This window comes from Salvelinus fontinalis, chromosome 31, assembly GCF_029448725.1.
Source record: "Salvelinus fontinalis isolate EN_2023a chromosome 31, ASM2944872v1, whole genome shotgun sequence".
Classification (NCBI taxonomy): domain Eukaryota; kingdom Metazoa; phylum Chordata; class Actinopteri; order Salmoniformes; family Salmonidae; genus Salvelinus; species Salvelinus fontinalis.
Genome location: NC_074695.1, coordinates 22,914,880 through 22,932,364, shown reverse-complemented (window position 1 = coordinate 22,932,364; position 17,485 = coordinate 22,914,880). Strand labels below are relative to the sequence as shown.

The window sequence follows — 17,485 nt, the reverse complement described above, 5'->3', positions numbered from 1 at the left end:
CAATCAATACATTACACACAAATTCAAGTGATCCTCACCTCTGTCGATACATACAATGTATTGCTTACTCTCTCTCTCTCTCTCTCTCTCTCTCTCTCTCTCTCTCTCTCTCTCTCTCTCTCCCTCTCTCTCTCTCTCTCTTTCTCTCTCTCTCTCTCTCTCTCTCTCTCTCTCTCTCTCTCTCTCTCTCTCTCTCTCTCTCTCTCTCTCTCTCTCTCTCTCTTCCAGTACACTGCTCCTTCCTCCCCCTCTACTCTGTACGCCTCCAGCCCTGGCTGACCTTCTTCTGTCAACCCCTTCTCTCTCTCTCTCTCTCTTTCTCTTTTTGTTACTCAAAAACATACAATCCCTCTCTTACTCCCCCTAGTGTCCAGGAGGAACATTTACTCCAGGTATTCGTACCTCTAAGGACTTCTCAGACGAGGCAGTGAACTTTATGCGAGCCCATCCCCTCATGTACCACCCTGTGTACCCTATCCACCGTCGCCCCCTGGTGGTGAGGACTGGTGTAGACTACCGCTTCACTGCCCTGGTGGTGGACCAGGTGGACGCCGTAGACGCCCGATACGAGGTGCTCTTCCTGGGCACAGGTGAGAGGCTCTCCGTCCCAGGGCAATTGGCTGACTGAAGGACTTCATTGCTTGTTCGAATTTCACATTTTGTATTTTGTCCAAATTCTTGTTCCAGATCGTGGCACTGTCCAAAAGGTCATAGTGTTACCTAAGGACCCGAGCACCATGGAGGAGCTCACCCTGGAGGAAGTGGAGGTTTTCAGGGTATGCCTATAATGATTATCCAAATATTGTTTAAATTATAGCAAAAGTCTCCAACCACTGTCCTTGGACATTCATTCAATGGTTGTGCTCTGTAGATGCTGATGCGAGACATTACATTTAATTACAGACACATGCTGCTGTCAAAACAATGAAGATATCATCTAAAAGGGTAATCTGAACTCTTGATTTCCTTTTATTTGTAAACATTTTTAGGGGGTAGATCAGCTTTAATATTGCAGATAGATTGTGGCTTCTATCAACGTAAATGTCTGCATCATTTCCAATCCCCCAAACTCTCTCTTTGTTAATCAACAGGAAATACTAGAGAGATATTGTTGATACTGACCTCTTGTTTTCATTGTCATTATAGCAACAGCTGTATGTGTCATCAGAGGCGGGGCTAACCCAGGTGTCTCTCCACCGCTGTGGGGTGTACGGGAGGGCCTGCTCCGACTGCTGTCTGGCACGGGACCCTTACTGCGCCTGGGATGGGGAGAGCTGCTCCGCTTTCACCCCCGCCACCAAGAGGTCAGGACCACAACACACACCACAACATGTCATCTAGCAACTAACAGTGGAAGGGGTGTCATGATACATTATAAGTCTTCTTTACTGTGTCTGTACTTGTGAAATGTTTTCGATTAACCTTGCTCTCTCTCTCTGTTACCCAGGAGGAGCCGAAGGCAGGATGTGAAACATGGTGATCCACTGCGACAGTGCAGGGGCTTCAATGCCAAAGGTTAGTCAAGACACTTTAATCTTCAGAATTCAGAGTGACACACATTCAAATCATTTAATAATAAAAAAAATGTGCAAGGAACTGGCATTTAAAATAATCTCCCTCCCCCCTCCTCCGAACATCCTCCCCTCCTTCAGTGGAAAAGCGTTTGAGAGAGACAGTCCAATTTGGTGTGGAGGGGAGCAGTACATTTCTGGAGTGTCAGTCTCGCTCTCCTCAGGCCACAGTCAAGTGGCTCTATCAAAGGGGAGGAAGAAGGAAAGTGGTAAGGAAGAACATATAGGTTTCTATTTCTGCTCTTTGAAAAGCAACCCGTATTATTCAAATACCAAATTCAGATCACATTTACACTGAGTATACCAAACATTAGGAACACCTTCCTAATATTGAGATGCACCACCGCCACCCCCACCCCATTTCAACAGTTATGTTAAGTTGGCCTGATGTCCTTTGGTTGGTTGGTGGTCCATTCTTGAAACCCACAGAAAACTTTAGAGTGTGAAAAACCCAGCAGCGTTGCAGTTGCAGACAATTGTGACATGGATTGTGTAAGTGTGCCATTCAGAGGATGAATAGGTAAGACAAAATATTTAAGTGCCTTGAAACGGGGTATGCTAGTAGGTGCCAGGCGCAATAATTTGAGTGTGTCAAGAACTGCAACGCTGCCAGGTTTTTCACGCTCAACAGGACTCTACAACGTGTCAAAAACGTTCCACAGGGATGCTGGCCCATGTCCACAGTTGTGTCAAGTTGGCTGGATGTCCTTTGGGTGGTGGACCATTCCTGATACACACGGGAAACGGTTGAGCCTGAAAAATCCAGCAGCGTTGCAGTTCTTGACAGAAACCGGTGTGCCTGGCACCTACTACCGTACCCCATTTAAAGGGACTTAAATATTTTGTCCTCCCCATTCACCCTCTGAATGGCACACATACACAATCCATGTCTCAATTGTCTCAATGCTTAAAAATCATTCTTTAACTTATCTCCTCCCCTTCATCTACACTGTGGATTTAACAGATTTAAGTGACATCAATAAGGGATTATAGCTTTTCTCTGCATTCCCCTGTACAGTCTGGCATGGAAAGAGCAGGTGTTCTTAATGTTTTGTACACTTTTTTTCGGGGGGGGGGGGGGGGGGATTATATTACTTTGTACTAATATAATTGCTCACAGAGAGAGATTTGTTTCTCTCAAAAAGATAGGGGTCAAAATTTTTGCCACCCTTGTTTTCAATATCTTTCAATACCTCACCTCTCGAGGATAACTGCACTGAGATGTTTTTCAAAATGTTATGAGACTGGAGGGATCAAAGAGAGATCTTAGATATTTGACCATTCCTCCATACAGAATCTTTCTAGATCCTTGATATCCGTTGTCTGCTCCTATGGACTGTGTGTATTAAGAATGGTCCACCCCCCAAAGGACACAACTGTGGGCAGTGGTGGAAAAAGTACCCAATTGTTATACTTGAGTAAAAGTAAAGATACCTTCATAGAAAATGACTCAAATAAAATTGAAAGTCACCCAGTAAAATACTACTTGAGCAAAAGTCTAAAAGTATTTGGTTTTAAGTATCAAAAGTAAATGTAATTGCTAAAATATACTTAAGTATCAAAAGTAAAAGTATAAATCGTTTAAAATTCCCTATATTAAGCAAACCAGACTGCACCATTTTCTAGTTTTTTATTTCATTTACAGAGAGCCAGGGGCACACTCCAACACTCAGACATCCTTTACAAAAGAAGCATGTGTTTAGTGTGTCTGCCAGATCAGAGACAGTAGGGATGACCAGGGATGTTCTCTTGATAAGTGTGTGAATTGGACCATTTTCCTGTCATGCTAAGCATTCAAAATGTAACGAGTAAAAGATGTAAAAAATATAAATAGTAAAGTAAAGTACTGTACAGATACCCCCAAAAACTACTTAAGTAGTACTGTCAAGTATTTTTACTTAAGTACTTTACACAACTGACTGTGGGAAGCATTGGAGTCAACATGAACCAGCATCCCTGTGGAACGCTTTCGACACCTTGTAGAGATCATGCACCGATTAATTGAGGCTGTTCTGAAGGCAAACGGGAGGTGCAACTCAATATTAGGAATGTGTTCCTAATGTTTTGTACACTCAGTGTATATCAACAAGTAATGGAAAATATCTATAAAGCAATAGTCTTTCACTTTTGAAATACAAATGAGGCACATTTGGACCTTGTTCACACCCTCACTACCATAACACTCATCTTTCCTTCCTCACTACCATAACACTCTCTCTCCCCCTCACTACCATAACACTCTCTCCCCCTCACTACTATAACACTCTCTCCATCTCACTACCATAACACTCTCTCCCCCTCACTACCATAACACTCTCTCCCTCACTATCATAACACTCTCTCTCCCCCTCATGACCATAACACTCTCTCTCCCTCACTACCATAACACTCTCTCTCCCCCTCACTACTATAACACTCTCTCTCCCTCACTATCATAACACTCTCTCTCCCCCTCATGACCATAACACTCTCTCTCCCTCACTACCATAACACTCTCTCTCCCCCTCACTACTATAACACTCTCTCTCCCTCACTACTATAACACTCTCTCTCCCCCTCACTACTATAACACTCTCTCCATCTCACTACCATAACACTCTCTCGCCCTCACTACTATAACACTCTCTCTCTCCCTCACTACTATAACACTCTCTCTCCCCCTCACTACTATAACACTCTCTCTCCCTCACTACCATAACACTCTCTCTCTCCCTCACTACCATAATACTCTCTCTCCCCCTCACTACTATAACACTCTCTCTCCCTCACTACCATAACACTCTCTCTCTCCCTCACTACCATAACACTCTCTCTCCCCCTCACTACCATAACACTCTCTCTCCCTCACTACCATAACACTCTCTCGCCCTCACTACTATAACACTCTCTCTCCCCCTCACTACCATAACACTCTCTCTCCCTCACTATCATAACACTCTCTCCCCCTCACTACCATAACTCTCTCTCTCCCTCACTACCATAACACTCTCTCTCCCCCTCACTACCATAACACTCTCTCTCCCTCACTACCATAACACTCTCTCGCCCTCACTACTATAACACTCTCTCTCCCCCTCACTACCATAACCCTCTCTCTCCCTCACTACCATAACACTCTCTCTCCCTCACTACCATAACACTCTCTCTCTCCCTCACTACCATAACACTCTCTCTCCCCCTCACTACCATAACACTCTCTCTCCCTCACTACCATAACACTCTCTCTCCCCCTCACTACCATAACACTCTCTCTCCCTCACTACCATAACACTCTCTCTCCCCCTCACTACCATAACACTCTCTCTCCCCCCTCACTACCATAACACTCTCTCCCCCTCACTACTATAACACTCTCTCTCCCCCTCACTACTATAACACTCTCGCCCTCACTACCATAACACTCTCTCTCTCCCTCATGACCATAACACTCTTTCACCCCCTCACTACCATAACACTCTCTTCCCCTCAATACCATAACACTCTCTCTCCCCCTCATGACCATAACACTCTCTCTCCCCCTCACTACCATAACACTCTCTCTCCCCCTCACTACCATAACACTCTCTCTCCCCCTCACTACCATAACACTCCCTCTCCCCCTCGCTACCATAACACTCTCTCTCCCCACTCACTACTATAACACTCTCTCTCCCTCACTATCATAACACTCTCTCCCCCTCATGACCATAACACTCTCTCTCCCCCTCACTACCATAACACTCTACCTCCCTCACTACCATAACACTCATCTTTCCTTCCTCACTACCATAACACTCTCTCTCCCCCTCACTACCATAACACTCTACCTCCCTCACTACCATAACACTCATCTTTCCTTCCTCACTACCATAACACTCTCTCTCCCCTCACTACCATAACACTCTCTCTCCCTCACTATCATAACACTCTCTCCCCCTCACTACCATAACACACTCTCTCTCCCCCTCACTACTATAACACTCTCTCTCCCCCTCACTACCATAACACTCTCTCTCCCCCTCACTACCATAACACACTCTCTCTCCCCCTCACTACTATAACACTCTCTCTCCCCCTCACTACTATAACACTATCTCTCCCCCTCACTACCATAACACTCTCTCTCCCCCTCACTACTATAACACTCTCTCTCCCCCTCACTACTATAACACTCTCTCTCCCCCTCACTACAATAACACTCTCTCTCCCCCTCACTACCATAACACTCTCTCTCCCCCTCACTACTATAACACTCTCTCTCCCCCTCACTACCATAACACTCTCTCTCCCTCACTATCATAACACTCTCTCGCCCCCTCACTACTATAACACTCTCTCTCCCCCTCATTACCCTAACACTCTCTCCCCCTCACTACTATAACACTCTCTCTCCCCCTCACTACTATAACACTCTCTCTCCCTCACTACCATAACACTCTCTCTCCCCCTCACTACCATAACACTCTCTCTCCCCCTCACTACTATAACACTCTCTCTCCCCCTCACTACCATAACACTCTCTCTCCCTCACTATCATAACACTCTCTCGCCCCCTCACTACTATAACACTCTCTCTCCCCCTCATTACCCTAACACTCTCTCTCCCCCTCACTACTATAACACTCTCTCTCCCCCTCACTACTATAACACTCTCTCTCCCTCACTACCATAACACTCTCTCGCCCCCTCACTACCATAACACTCTCTCTCCCCCTCACTACTATAACACTCTCTCTCCCTCACTACCATAATACTCTCTCTCCCCCTCACTACTATAACACTCTCTCTCCCCCTCACTACCATAACACTCTCTCTCCCCCTCACTACCATAACACTCTCTCGCCCTCACTACTATAACACTCTCTCCCCCTCACTACTATAACACTCTCTCTCCCTCACTACCATAACACTCTCTCTCCGCCTCACTACCATAACACTCTCTCTCCCTCACTACCATAACACTCTCTCTCTCCCTCACTACCATAATACTCTCTCTCCCCCTCACTACTATAACACTCTCTCTCTCCCTCACTACTATAACACTCTCTCCCCCTCACTACTATAACACTATCTCTCCCCCTCACTACCATAACACTCTCTCTCCCTCACTACCATAACACTCTCTCGCCCTCACTACTATAACACTCTCTCTCCCCCTCACTACTATAACACTCTCTCTCCCCCTCACTACTATAACACTCTCTCTCCCTCACTACCATAACACTCTCTCCCCCTCACTACCATAATACTCTCTCTCCCCCTCACTACTATAACACTCTCTCTCCCTCACTACCATAACACTCTCTCTCCCCCTCACTACTATAACGCTCTCTCGCCCTCACTACTATAACACTCTCTCTCCCTCACTACTATAACACTCTCTCTCCCCCTCACTACTATAACACTCTCTCTCCCCCTCACTACAATAACACTCTCTCTCCCCCTCACTACCATAACACTCTCTCTCCCCCTCACTACTATAACACTCTCTCCCCCTCACTACAATAACACTCTCTCTCCCCCTCACTACCATAACACTCTCTCTCCGCCTCACTACCATAACACTCTCTCGCCCTCACTACCATAACACTCTCTCGCCCTCACTACTATAACACTCTCTCTCCCCCTCACCACCATAACACTCTCTCTCCCCCTACCCCTCAGCTCAACCGGGACAGAGAGTATCTGAAGACACCCCAGGGAATCCTTCTGAAGTCTCTCAGCCAATCAGACGCCGGTCTGTACCATTGCCTGGCCACGGAGAACAACTTCAAACACACGGTGGCCCGTGTGGCGCTGCGCATCCTGGACCGAGACATCGTGGTGGCCCTCACCTCCCCTGACGATGACCCCATGGCCTCCAACAGCCCTCCCAACGGGCGGGGGGGACAACATGACGCCCAGCAACCGAAGCACCCCCCAACCCCCCCTCTCACAGACACCCCATCCCAGCCAGAAATCAAGTTGATCCACCAGTACTGTCAGTCTTACTGGGAGCAGCTAGGGCTCAAGCAGCAGAAGCCCAAACGCACGTCCAGGAGACACACAGAGAGCCAGGAGACCCAAGGCAGAAAGAGGACTGGACTTCTCCAACACTAGCCAGCCAGGAGACACACAGAGAGCCAGGAGACCCAAGGCAGATAGAGGACTGGACTTCTCCAACACTAGCCAGCCAGGAGACACACAGAGAGCCAGGAGACACACGGCAGATAGAGGACTGGACCTCTCCAACACTAGCCAGCCAGGAGACTCCATATGATAGACTCGAAATCCATGTTTGACACCAAACATGAGCTTCATCTCCCTTTGTATGGTGGTGGTGACACCCTCACACAACCCAGTATCTCAGTATAGAAATGTAATATATTGATATGTGTATATATCATATGATAATAATAGATCCATGGTTTAGTCATGTATAATAATTAAAAAGCGTTTGTCTTTGCATTCTTTATTCAGTTTGGAAATGTGTACATCTTATTGTTCAACGTTGAGAGATAGTAATTGTATGGTATGATGTATGTATTTGTCTACTAAAACCATATGTGATGTTGTAATTGTGGTGACTCTTGCGCTCTCTAACGCCTTTGTGACATATGTTTGTTTATATTTGCACAAAACAGACAATATCTACATGTAGAAGATTAAGATGGGAAATCATATGTGTGCATAATATTAGTTGTAATACTACATTCCAGTAATATAAAATATTTGAATGGGAACAGGTAGAAAGAAGACTGTGTGTAGAAGACCTCACCATCTTTTATAATGATATTGAGCAACATACTGTAATGTAATGTACATACTCAGCATGAGTCCTACAATGGAAACGTTCAAACGACAGATATAAAGATATGTTATCCCATCTAACCTTCTCTGTCCTACGTTCTGTTGATATATTTAACCTTTGGGCCTTTCACACAATCCTTATCTGTAGCATTCTTCAGGTGTACATTTTCTATGTGTAAGGGCTAGATTCAATCCATAGCGCTGAAGATCCGCACTACTGCGCAATTGAAATTTAAAGGCATTGTTCCAGCATTCATGGTAAGATGAAAATCTGCGGTAGAGCATCGATCTTCAGCGCTGCAGACTGAATCTAGGCCTAAATCTAACTGGATCAACCTAACTTTGAAGTCCATGGTTACAGAGTGGAAAATAATACAGTACAGAATGCACTTATCAGTCGTCCCATTCATCATCATCTTCATCATCATACCCTCCTTCTTCTTCACCTTCATCTGAAACAGAAGAGAGGAATGAATATCTGTTATGCAGAGATTAATTTTAAGATTCAAGAGGACAAGCCACAATGCATTTGTTTTAATTTACACATTTGTAGAATGAATGATTGAAAGATTAGGATGAGAAGGTGCTCACCAGAGGAGTGAATGACTTTACTCCTCTTCTGCATAACCATCATCAGAGCTCCTACAATACCCTCTGAGTCTTCCTGGGTAGGCTCAGGACTGTCTGGGACCTGGGACACACAAAAGGTCAATGATTATGTAAACTGAAATATGTAGACTCAATCTCACTGACAAAGACAATTTTGTATTTGAACAAGTTGGGTTTACGTTTTTGAGCTTCCTTCCCAGGCGGATCTGGTCCAGCAGAGCTCCTCTTTCACCTCCACCTCCTCCTCCACCTCCTCCTGAAGATGCAGGAGCAGGTGGTGGGGGACCTTTATAGGGGGGAGGAGGAGGAGGAAAGTCTCCAGAGCTCTGGGCTGGGGGAGGCGGGGGAGGAGGAGGTGGAGGAGGCGCTGGGCCTCCTCGACTGGGGGTGGATGGAGCAGGAGGAGGAGGTGCAGGCATGGAGCGCTGGTGACCAGGGGGAGGGGGAGGTGGAAGAGAACTATGGGACACAGAGGGTGGAGGGGGTGGGAGTCCACCTCGGCCGCCTAACGGGGGTGGAGGTGGCAGGGCTCCACGTGAAGGAGGGGGCTGGGAGGGGGGCGGGCCACGCCCTGGCTGTCCTGGGACAGGGGGCAGGGGGCCAGAGCGACCTCCCCGTGGAGGAGGAGGGGCAGGAGGGGAGGAACAGCTCCCTGGTACTGGGGGGAGAGGACCCTGCCTACCAGGAGGCCCAGGACCTGTATGCAATGGGATGAAAAAACAGCAAAATATTGGATTACAAAAATAGTTTGATTTACATTTAGTAATAAAATTGTATAACAGAGTACACCAGAACAATAGCCTACAGTGAAGTACAATTCAATACTTCCACTGAAGTGATGATGAACTTTAGACCAGTAGACAGACACTCAGAGCGACACTCACCGGTGTTCATGGCCTTTTTGACTGCCTCCATGCCGCCTGAGTTCTCAATGACTTGTTGGATGAGTTGGGAGGTCTCCTCATCCTTCAACTCAGCCTCACTGATCCCAGCACAGGACAGCAGCTTCTTCAGGTCAGGGTCCAGGTTGTTGGGGTCCCAACCCACATGACTCACGTGTCTGAGAAGGGGAGGAGAGAGAGGAAGAGGAAAATACACCTGAATGAGTGGCACGCTTGGAGACAATCCTGGATTTGTAAATTAAACAAATTGAGGACAAACAATTTTATGACAATGTGTCATGAGGTTACATATGTTGTGATAGATTATGAAGGCTTTATTTAACTGCCTGCTTATATGTGTGTGCTTAGTATCCACTCACTTGAACCCACTGGGTGCTCCTATGTCTGCTTTGGAGAGTTTACTGATCTTCTTCTTGTCCTTTTTCTTGTCCTTCTTTGCCTTACTGACAAAGGCAGGGGCAGGCACAGGTGTGACGGAGCGGTAGCGTGAAGCCTGGATGTCTGGGTTCTGGATGTCCATGGTGGCCATGGAGGGAGAAGTGGGACTGCCAGATCCTGCATTACAATGGAAGTGTACATGTATAAGTCACAGTATATGTCTCTCGTGGGTAAAGATATCTTGTCAGAGATGTGTAATGTATATGTTTACAGTTTAGATATTGGGTCAGTTAGTTATTGTGCCTGAGGTATATATTCACTACTGTTCAAAAGTTTGGGGTCACTTAGAAATGTCCTTGTTTTTGAAAGAAAAGCACATTGTTGTCCATTAAAATAACATCAAATTTATCAGAAATACAGTGTAGACATTGTTCATGTTGTAAATGACTATTGTAGCTAGAAATGGCTGATGTTTTTTGGAATATCTACAAAAGGGTACAGAGGCCCATTATCAGCAACCATCACTCCTGTGTTCCAATGGCACGTTGTGTTAGCTAATCAAAGTTTATCATTTTAAAAGGCTAATTGATTACTAGAAAACACTTTTGCAATTATGTTAACACAGCTGAAAACTGTTGGGCTGATTAACGAAGCAATAAAATTGGCCTTCTTTAGACTAGTTGAGTATCTGGAGCAATTTTATGTTATTTTAATGAACAAAAAATGGGGTTTTCTTTAAAAAAATAGATATTTCTAAGTGACCCCAAACTTGTGAACGGCATATACAGTACTTAGTAATATTTCTATTTAACCTTTATTTAAGTCAGTTAAGATCAAATTATTATTAACAATGACAGCCTACACCAGCCAAACCCTAACCAGGACAATGCTGAGGCAATTGTGCGCCGCACTATGGGACTCCCAATCACGGCCAGGCTGGGAACGAACCATGGTCTGTAGTGACACCTTTAGCCCTGCGATACAGTGTGTTAGACTGCTGCGCCACTTGGGAGCCCAGGTATAACACATACAATGGAATGAGGGATACTCACCTTTACCAGGAAGTGAAGGTAGTCCCCCTCTGTCTGTAAGTAAAACACACAGAATTTGATCAGGGAGAATACAAGGATTATTTTGGGATTACTTCAGATAAAGGCCTCAGTGTAAATCAGTCTTACCACTGGAAGGCAGGGGGCGCTGTTTCTTCTCTGACACTGAGATGGAAGGAAGGAGGAACAAGAGGATGCCAGTTGAGATCATATCTACTAATCTTCACCACCTTTACTTTGAAACGCCACAGCTACCCTCCATGGAACCTCACATTACAATATCTGTTATGTTTTCCATTGTCAGAGATATATTAGTTCAAATACAGTGCATTAGGAAAGTATTCAGACCCCTTCACTTTTTCCACATTTTGTTACGTTACAGCCTTATTCTAAAATTGATGAAATACTTTTTCCCCCTCATCAATCTGCACACAATACCCCATAATGACAAAGTGAAAACAGGTTTTTGAAATGATTTACATAAGTATTCAGACCCTTTCCTACGAGACTCGAAATTGAGCTCAGGTGCATCCTGTTTCCATTGATCATCCTTGAGATGTTTCTACAAATTGATTGGAGTCCACCTGTGGTAAATTCAATTTATTGGACATAATTTGGAAAGAAACACACCTGTCTGTATAAGGTCCCACAGTTGACAGTGTATGTCAGAGCAGAAACCAAGCCATGAGGTCGAATGAATTGTCTATAGAGCTCTGAGACAGGAGTGTGTCGAGGCACAGATTTGGGGAAGGGTACCAAAAAATGTCTACAGCATTGAAGGTCCCCAAGAACACAGTGGCCTCCATCATTCTTAAATGGAAGAAGTTTGGAACCATCAAGACTTTTCCTAGAGCTGGCCCCCCAGCCAAACTGAGCAATCGGGGGAGAAGGGCCTTGGTCAGGGAGGTGACCAAGAACCCGATGGTCACTCTGGCAGAGCTCCAGAGTTCCTCTGTGGCGATGGGAGAACCTTCCAGAAGGACAACCATCTCTGCAGCACTCCACCAATCAGGCCTTTATGATAGAGTGGCCAGACGGAAGGCACGTGACAGCCCGCTTGGAGTTTGCCAAAAGGCACCTGAAGTACTCTTAGACCCTGAGAAACAAGATTCTCTAGTCTGATGAAACCAAGATTGAACTCTTTGGCCTGAATGCCAAGCGTCATGTCTGGAGGAAACCAGGCACTGCTCATCACTTGGCCAATACCATCCCTACGGTGAAGCATGGTTGTGGCAACATCATGCTGTGGGAATGTTTTTCAGCAGCAGGGACTGTGAGACTAGTCAGGATCAAGGGAATAATAAACAGAGCAAAGTACAGAGAGATCCTTGATGAAAACCTGCTCCAGAGTGCTCAGGACCTCAGACTGGGGCGAAGGTTCACCTTCCAACAGGACAACGACCCTAATCACACAGCCAAGACAATGCAGGAGTGGCTTCGGGGCAAGTCTCTGAATGTCCGTGTGTAGCCCAGTCAGAGCATGAAAATGGAGAGACCTGAAAATAGCTGTGCAGCGACACTCCCCATCCAACCTGACAGAGCTTGAGAGGATCTGCAGAGAAGAATGGGAGAAACTCCCCAAATACAGGTGTGCCAAGCTTGTCGCGTCATATCCAAGAAGACTCAAGACTGTAATCGCTGCCAAAGGTGCTTCAAAAAAGTACTGAGTGAAGGGTCTGAATACTTATGTAAATGTATATTTCATTATTTTCTAAAAACCTGTTTTTGCGTTGTCACTATGGGGTGTAGGTCGATGAGGGAAAAAAATATATTTAATCAATTTTAGAGTAAGGCTGTAACGTAACAAAATGTGGAAAAAGTCAAGAGGTCTAAATACTTTCCGAATGCGCTGTATGACTCAAATACAAACATCACCCCACTGGGCACACACTGGTTGAATCAACGTTGTTTACACATCATTTCAATGAAATTACATTGAACCAACATGGAATAGACGTTGAATTGACGTCTGTGCCCAGTGGGACAGTTCACCAGTAACCAACATGGAGGACATAGTAGCCTAATATACAATCTGATGTCATGTCAATCCTATAGCAAAAAACTCAACACAAGTCTTCCATTCTACAACAAATGACCCTGACCTTGACGGTTTCTCTGGTTGATCTTCTCATCAACTGCACTAAGGAAGGTTTCAGCCTCCTGTTCATCTGCAAAGTTCAGCCCCACTTGGCAGTCCTGCATTGGATTGGAGAGAAACATTTGGATAGGCTCATGAAAGACAAAAGTAAAATCACTCATCTTAGGATTTACAGTCAAGCCATCATCATGAGTATCCAGGACATATTAATGTAGAGGAAGATAAGTTTGCTTACATCTGCAGCGAAGGTATGGAAGAATGGCTGGGCACAGTGGTAGACCATTTGGTTATAGAGCTCCTGCTCCCAGATCAGCTGTCCTTTCTGGGAAAAGCCAACTGTTAATATAACTGAAAGGCCAACACTTCTTCAACTCATATCTTCATGGGAAACTTCTCAACAGTGGATCAACAAATGGTCATTTTCTAGGCTGGGTTACTGTATATGCACTTTGTGACATCTGTTGATGTAAAAATGGCTGTATAACTACATTTGATTGATTGATTAATATTTTCCATCATTGTGACTGACAGTGTATGTTCCTGTTACCTTGACATCAAAGAGGCGTATGAAGTAGGAACGGCGATGGTTGTCCTTAACGAAGCAGGCCACCCCAGTTTGCTGCAGGCTCCAGCAGGTGGGACTGTGGGGCAGGGCCATGTACAGCTGTGCTACGGTAGTGGCCAGGGACTACACACACACACACACACAAATGCGCACACGCAGGACATTTAATTATACCGAACATAAATATAAACGCAACATGCAACAATTTCAGAGATTTTACTGAGTTACAGTTCATATAAGGAAATCAGTCAATTGAAATAAATTCATTAGGCCCTAATCTGTGGCTTTCACATGACTGGGAATACAGGTATGCATCTGTTGGTCATAGATACCGTGGATCAGAAAACCAGTCAGTATCTGAAGTGACCACAATTTGCCTCATGCAGAGCGATACATCTCCTTCGTATAGAGTTGATCAGGCTGTTGATTGTGGCCTGTGGAATATTGTCCCACTCCTCTTCAATGGCTGTGCGAAGTTGCTGGATATTGGCGGAACTGCAACATGCTGTCATACACGTTGCAGAGCATTCCAGAGCATCCCAAACATGCTCAATGGAGGACATGTCTGGTGAGTATGCAGGCCATGGATGAACTGGGACATTTTCAGCTTCCAGGAATTGTGTACAGATCCTTGCGACGTGGGGCTGTCCATTATCATGCTGAAACATGAGGTGATGGCGGCGGATGAATGGCATGACAATAGGCCTCAGGATCTCGTCACGGTATCTCTGTGCATTCAAATTGCCATTGATAAAATGCAATTGTGTTCGTTGTCCGTAGCTTATGCCTGCCCATACCGTAACCCATACCACCATGGGGCACTCTGTTCACAACGTTGACATCAGCAAACCGCTTGCCCTCACAACGCCACAACGCCAACAGCTCTGGTGGACATTCCTACAGTCAGCATGCCAATTGCACGCTCACATCTGTGGCATTGTGTTGTGTGACAAAACTACATATTTTAAAGTGGCCTTTTATTGTCCCTAGCACAAGGTGCACCTGTGTAATAATCATGCTGTTTAATCAGCTTCTTGATATGCCACTCCTGCCAGGTGGATAGATTATCTTGGCAAAGTAGAAATGCTCACCAACGGATGTAAACAAAAATGCAGAGAACATTTGAAAGAAATAAGCTTTTTGTGCATATGGAACATTTCTGGGAACTTTTATTTCAGTTCATGAAACATGGGACCAACACTTGACAGGTGGCTTTTATATTTTTGTACAGTATAGTTTATATGTATGTTGGCTCTAGATAAGTGCACATCAGAAAAGTGCAAACTCAACTCAACTCAAATACATACCTGTTCTACTTACTGTAGATAGTGTGTGTGTGTGTGTGTGTGTGTGTGTGTGTGTGTGTGTGTGTGTGTGCTCAGGTTAAGTTCAAACATTTAGGACAATCGGAAGTCTTTGCATTTATCCGGAATGGACTGTACCAGTCCAACGGAAAGTGTCTGACATCTGTCAGACCTAAGTTACCTGTGATGAGTGCTTTAAGCAGCTGGTACTCAGTGGTTTGGAAAGTTATTGGGTAGTTTTCATAGCAAAGACCTGCCCCCAATAATGACATCACTTTCTCTGTGGTAGGAATAATATTTTGTTAGACTTGTCAGCTACCACTGCAGGCTTAGGCCTACCTCAGAAACCAGGAAGTTGGTATGTCAAAAGAAAGCAGACTGCACATACACTGAGTATACAAAACATTAAGAACACCTTTCTAATGCCCTCAGAACATCCTAAATGTGTCGGGCATGTACTCTACAAGGTGTCGAAAGCGTTCCACAGGGATGCTGACCCATGTTGACTCCAATGCTTCCCACAGTTGTGTCAAGTTGGCTGGATGTCCTTATGTTGGTGGACCATTCTTGATACACACAGGGAACTGTTGAGCGTGAAAAACCCGGTAGCGTTGCAGTACTTTATACAAACCGGTGCGCCTGGCACCTACTACCATACCCCGTTCAAAGGCACTTAAATCTTTTGTCTTGCCCATTCACCCTCTGAACGGCACACATACACAATCCATGTCTCAATTGTCTCAAGGCTTAAAAATCATTCTTTAACCTGTTTCCTCCCCTTTACCTACACTGATTGAAATGTAACGAGTACTTTTGGGTGTCAGGGAAAACGTAAGGAGTAAAAAGTACATTCTTTTATTTTGGAATGTAGTGGAGTAAAAGTAAAAGTAGTCAAAAATATAAATAGTAAAGTAAAATACAGATACCCATAAAAGCTACTTAAGTAGTACTTAAAAGTATTTTTACTTTGGGGCTCTCGAGTGGCGCAGCGGTCTAAGGCACTGCATCTCAGTGATAGAGGTGTCATTACAGACACCCTGGCTTGAATCCAGGCTGTATCACACCTGGTCATGGGAGGTGTGGGAGTCCCTTAGGGTGGTGCACAATTGGCCCAGCGCCGTCCGGGTTTGGCCGGTGTAGGCCATCATTGTAATTAAGAATTTGTTCTTAACTGACTTGCCTAGTTAAATAAAAGTACAAATTAAACACTTTACACCACTGGGTGTTCTTAATGTTTTGTACACTCAGTGTACAAACTGCTGCCTCTAATTCTGTTACCAGAGGAAGTGGTTTACACCACAATTTCCTGTCATTCACTCATGCCCGTTTAAAAGTCATTGTGTAGAGACTCTTGGTGTACATGCAAAATGTTTAATTGTTTGAATTTCTAACAATAGATGTTACTTTTAAAGTTGCCAAATATCTAGATTACATCACATGAAATTGCCATGCACTAAATAAAACACATCAGAGCCACAGTTGAAGGGGTTAATTTAGTCATTTATATAAAAGTGAAACAATAATGATGAGACTGAAGCAGTGGCAACCATAAATTTGCCCAATCATATCTTACTGAATACATGGACCTTGTTAATAGAAGGTTATATTTAAAACACAGAATATGCCAGAAAAACCTTTATTTAGTTGGTTGCTATTTAACACTTAGACATGTGCTACTACCGCACCAACATGCCTAAAATACACCTACATACCAAATAGCCACACACCATCCAACCAGGTCTCCTCCATGCCAAACATCAACCAGATAGTTTCCTACATAAGACTACCAAGTACCTACAATCCAACCAGTCTACATACCAACCATCCCCTCCCTTCCCTCAACCCCAGGAAAGACTTACAGCACACCTCCTCCCCAGCAGGTCTCCCAGCCTCTCATTCTCCTGTGGGCTCAGCAGAGAGGTGGGACTGTACTCCTGAACTCCTTTAGACTTAGATCCCCGACTCATAGTCCCCTCTCAGAATATCTACTTAGTATCAAAACTGAGCTGAGCATTGACGTGCCTGTCTGTCCTCTTCCTCAAACAGGCACTGACTGTTAGAATAACAAGTTGAAATGGTGCAGATGGTTTCTCTTCTGCCTTCTACAATGTGTTACATGCACACCAAGATTCAGAACAGGAAATGGACAACCACAATTTTCCCCCCTTTCTCTCACTCAGAAGTGTTACTTATATTTCATGGTCTGACTACAGAGTCTCTTAAGTTTTAGTCATTGTTTCA

The 17,485-nt window shown here is 44.8% G+C and overlaps 2 protein-coding genes across 2 annotated transcripts in view; one reads left to right on the top strand and one right to left on the bottom strand.

The window, feature by feature from the left end:
* Positions 1-8,103, top strand: part of LOC129829835 (semaphorin-3F-like) — a 19,739-nt gene extending 11,636 nt beyond the window's left edge. The window contains exons 12-18 of the mRNA XM_055891795.1: positions 368-590; positions 688-776; positions 904-945; positions 1,147-1,304; positions 1,448-1,515; positions 1,653-1,780; positions 7,215-8,103. Coding sequence (XP_055747770.1) covers positions 368-590; positions 688-776; positions 904-945; positions 1,147-1,304; positions 1,448-1,515; positions 1,653-1,780; positions 7,215-7,649 — 1,143 coding nt within the window. The 3' untranslated portion in view covers positions 7,650-8,103. The remainder of the gene's footprint in view (positions 1-367; positions 591-687; positions 777-903; positions 946-1,146; positions 1,305-1,447; positions 1,516-1,652; positions 1,781-7,214) is intronic.
* LOC129829838 (actin nucleation-promoting factor WAS-like) lies at positions 7,986-17,485 on the bottom strand. Its single transcript, XM_055891804.1, has 11 exons — positions 17,104-17,485; positions 13,923-14,063; positions 13,611-13,697; positions 13,380-13,473; positions 11,407-11,442; positions 11,281-11,313; positions 10,210-10,405; positions 9,833-10,008; positions 9,128-9,645; positions 8,931-9,030; positions 7,986-8,791 (listed from the first exon to the last, which is right to left on the bottom strand). Exons 1-11 carry the CDS (start codon positions 17,209-17,211, stop codon positions 8,733-8,735), a joined length of 1,548 nt encoding a protein of 515 aa, XP_055747779.1. The 5' UTR covers positions 17,212-17,485; the 3' UTR covers positions 7,986-8,732.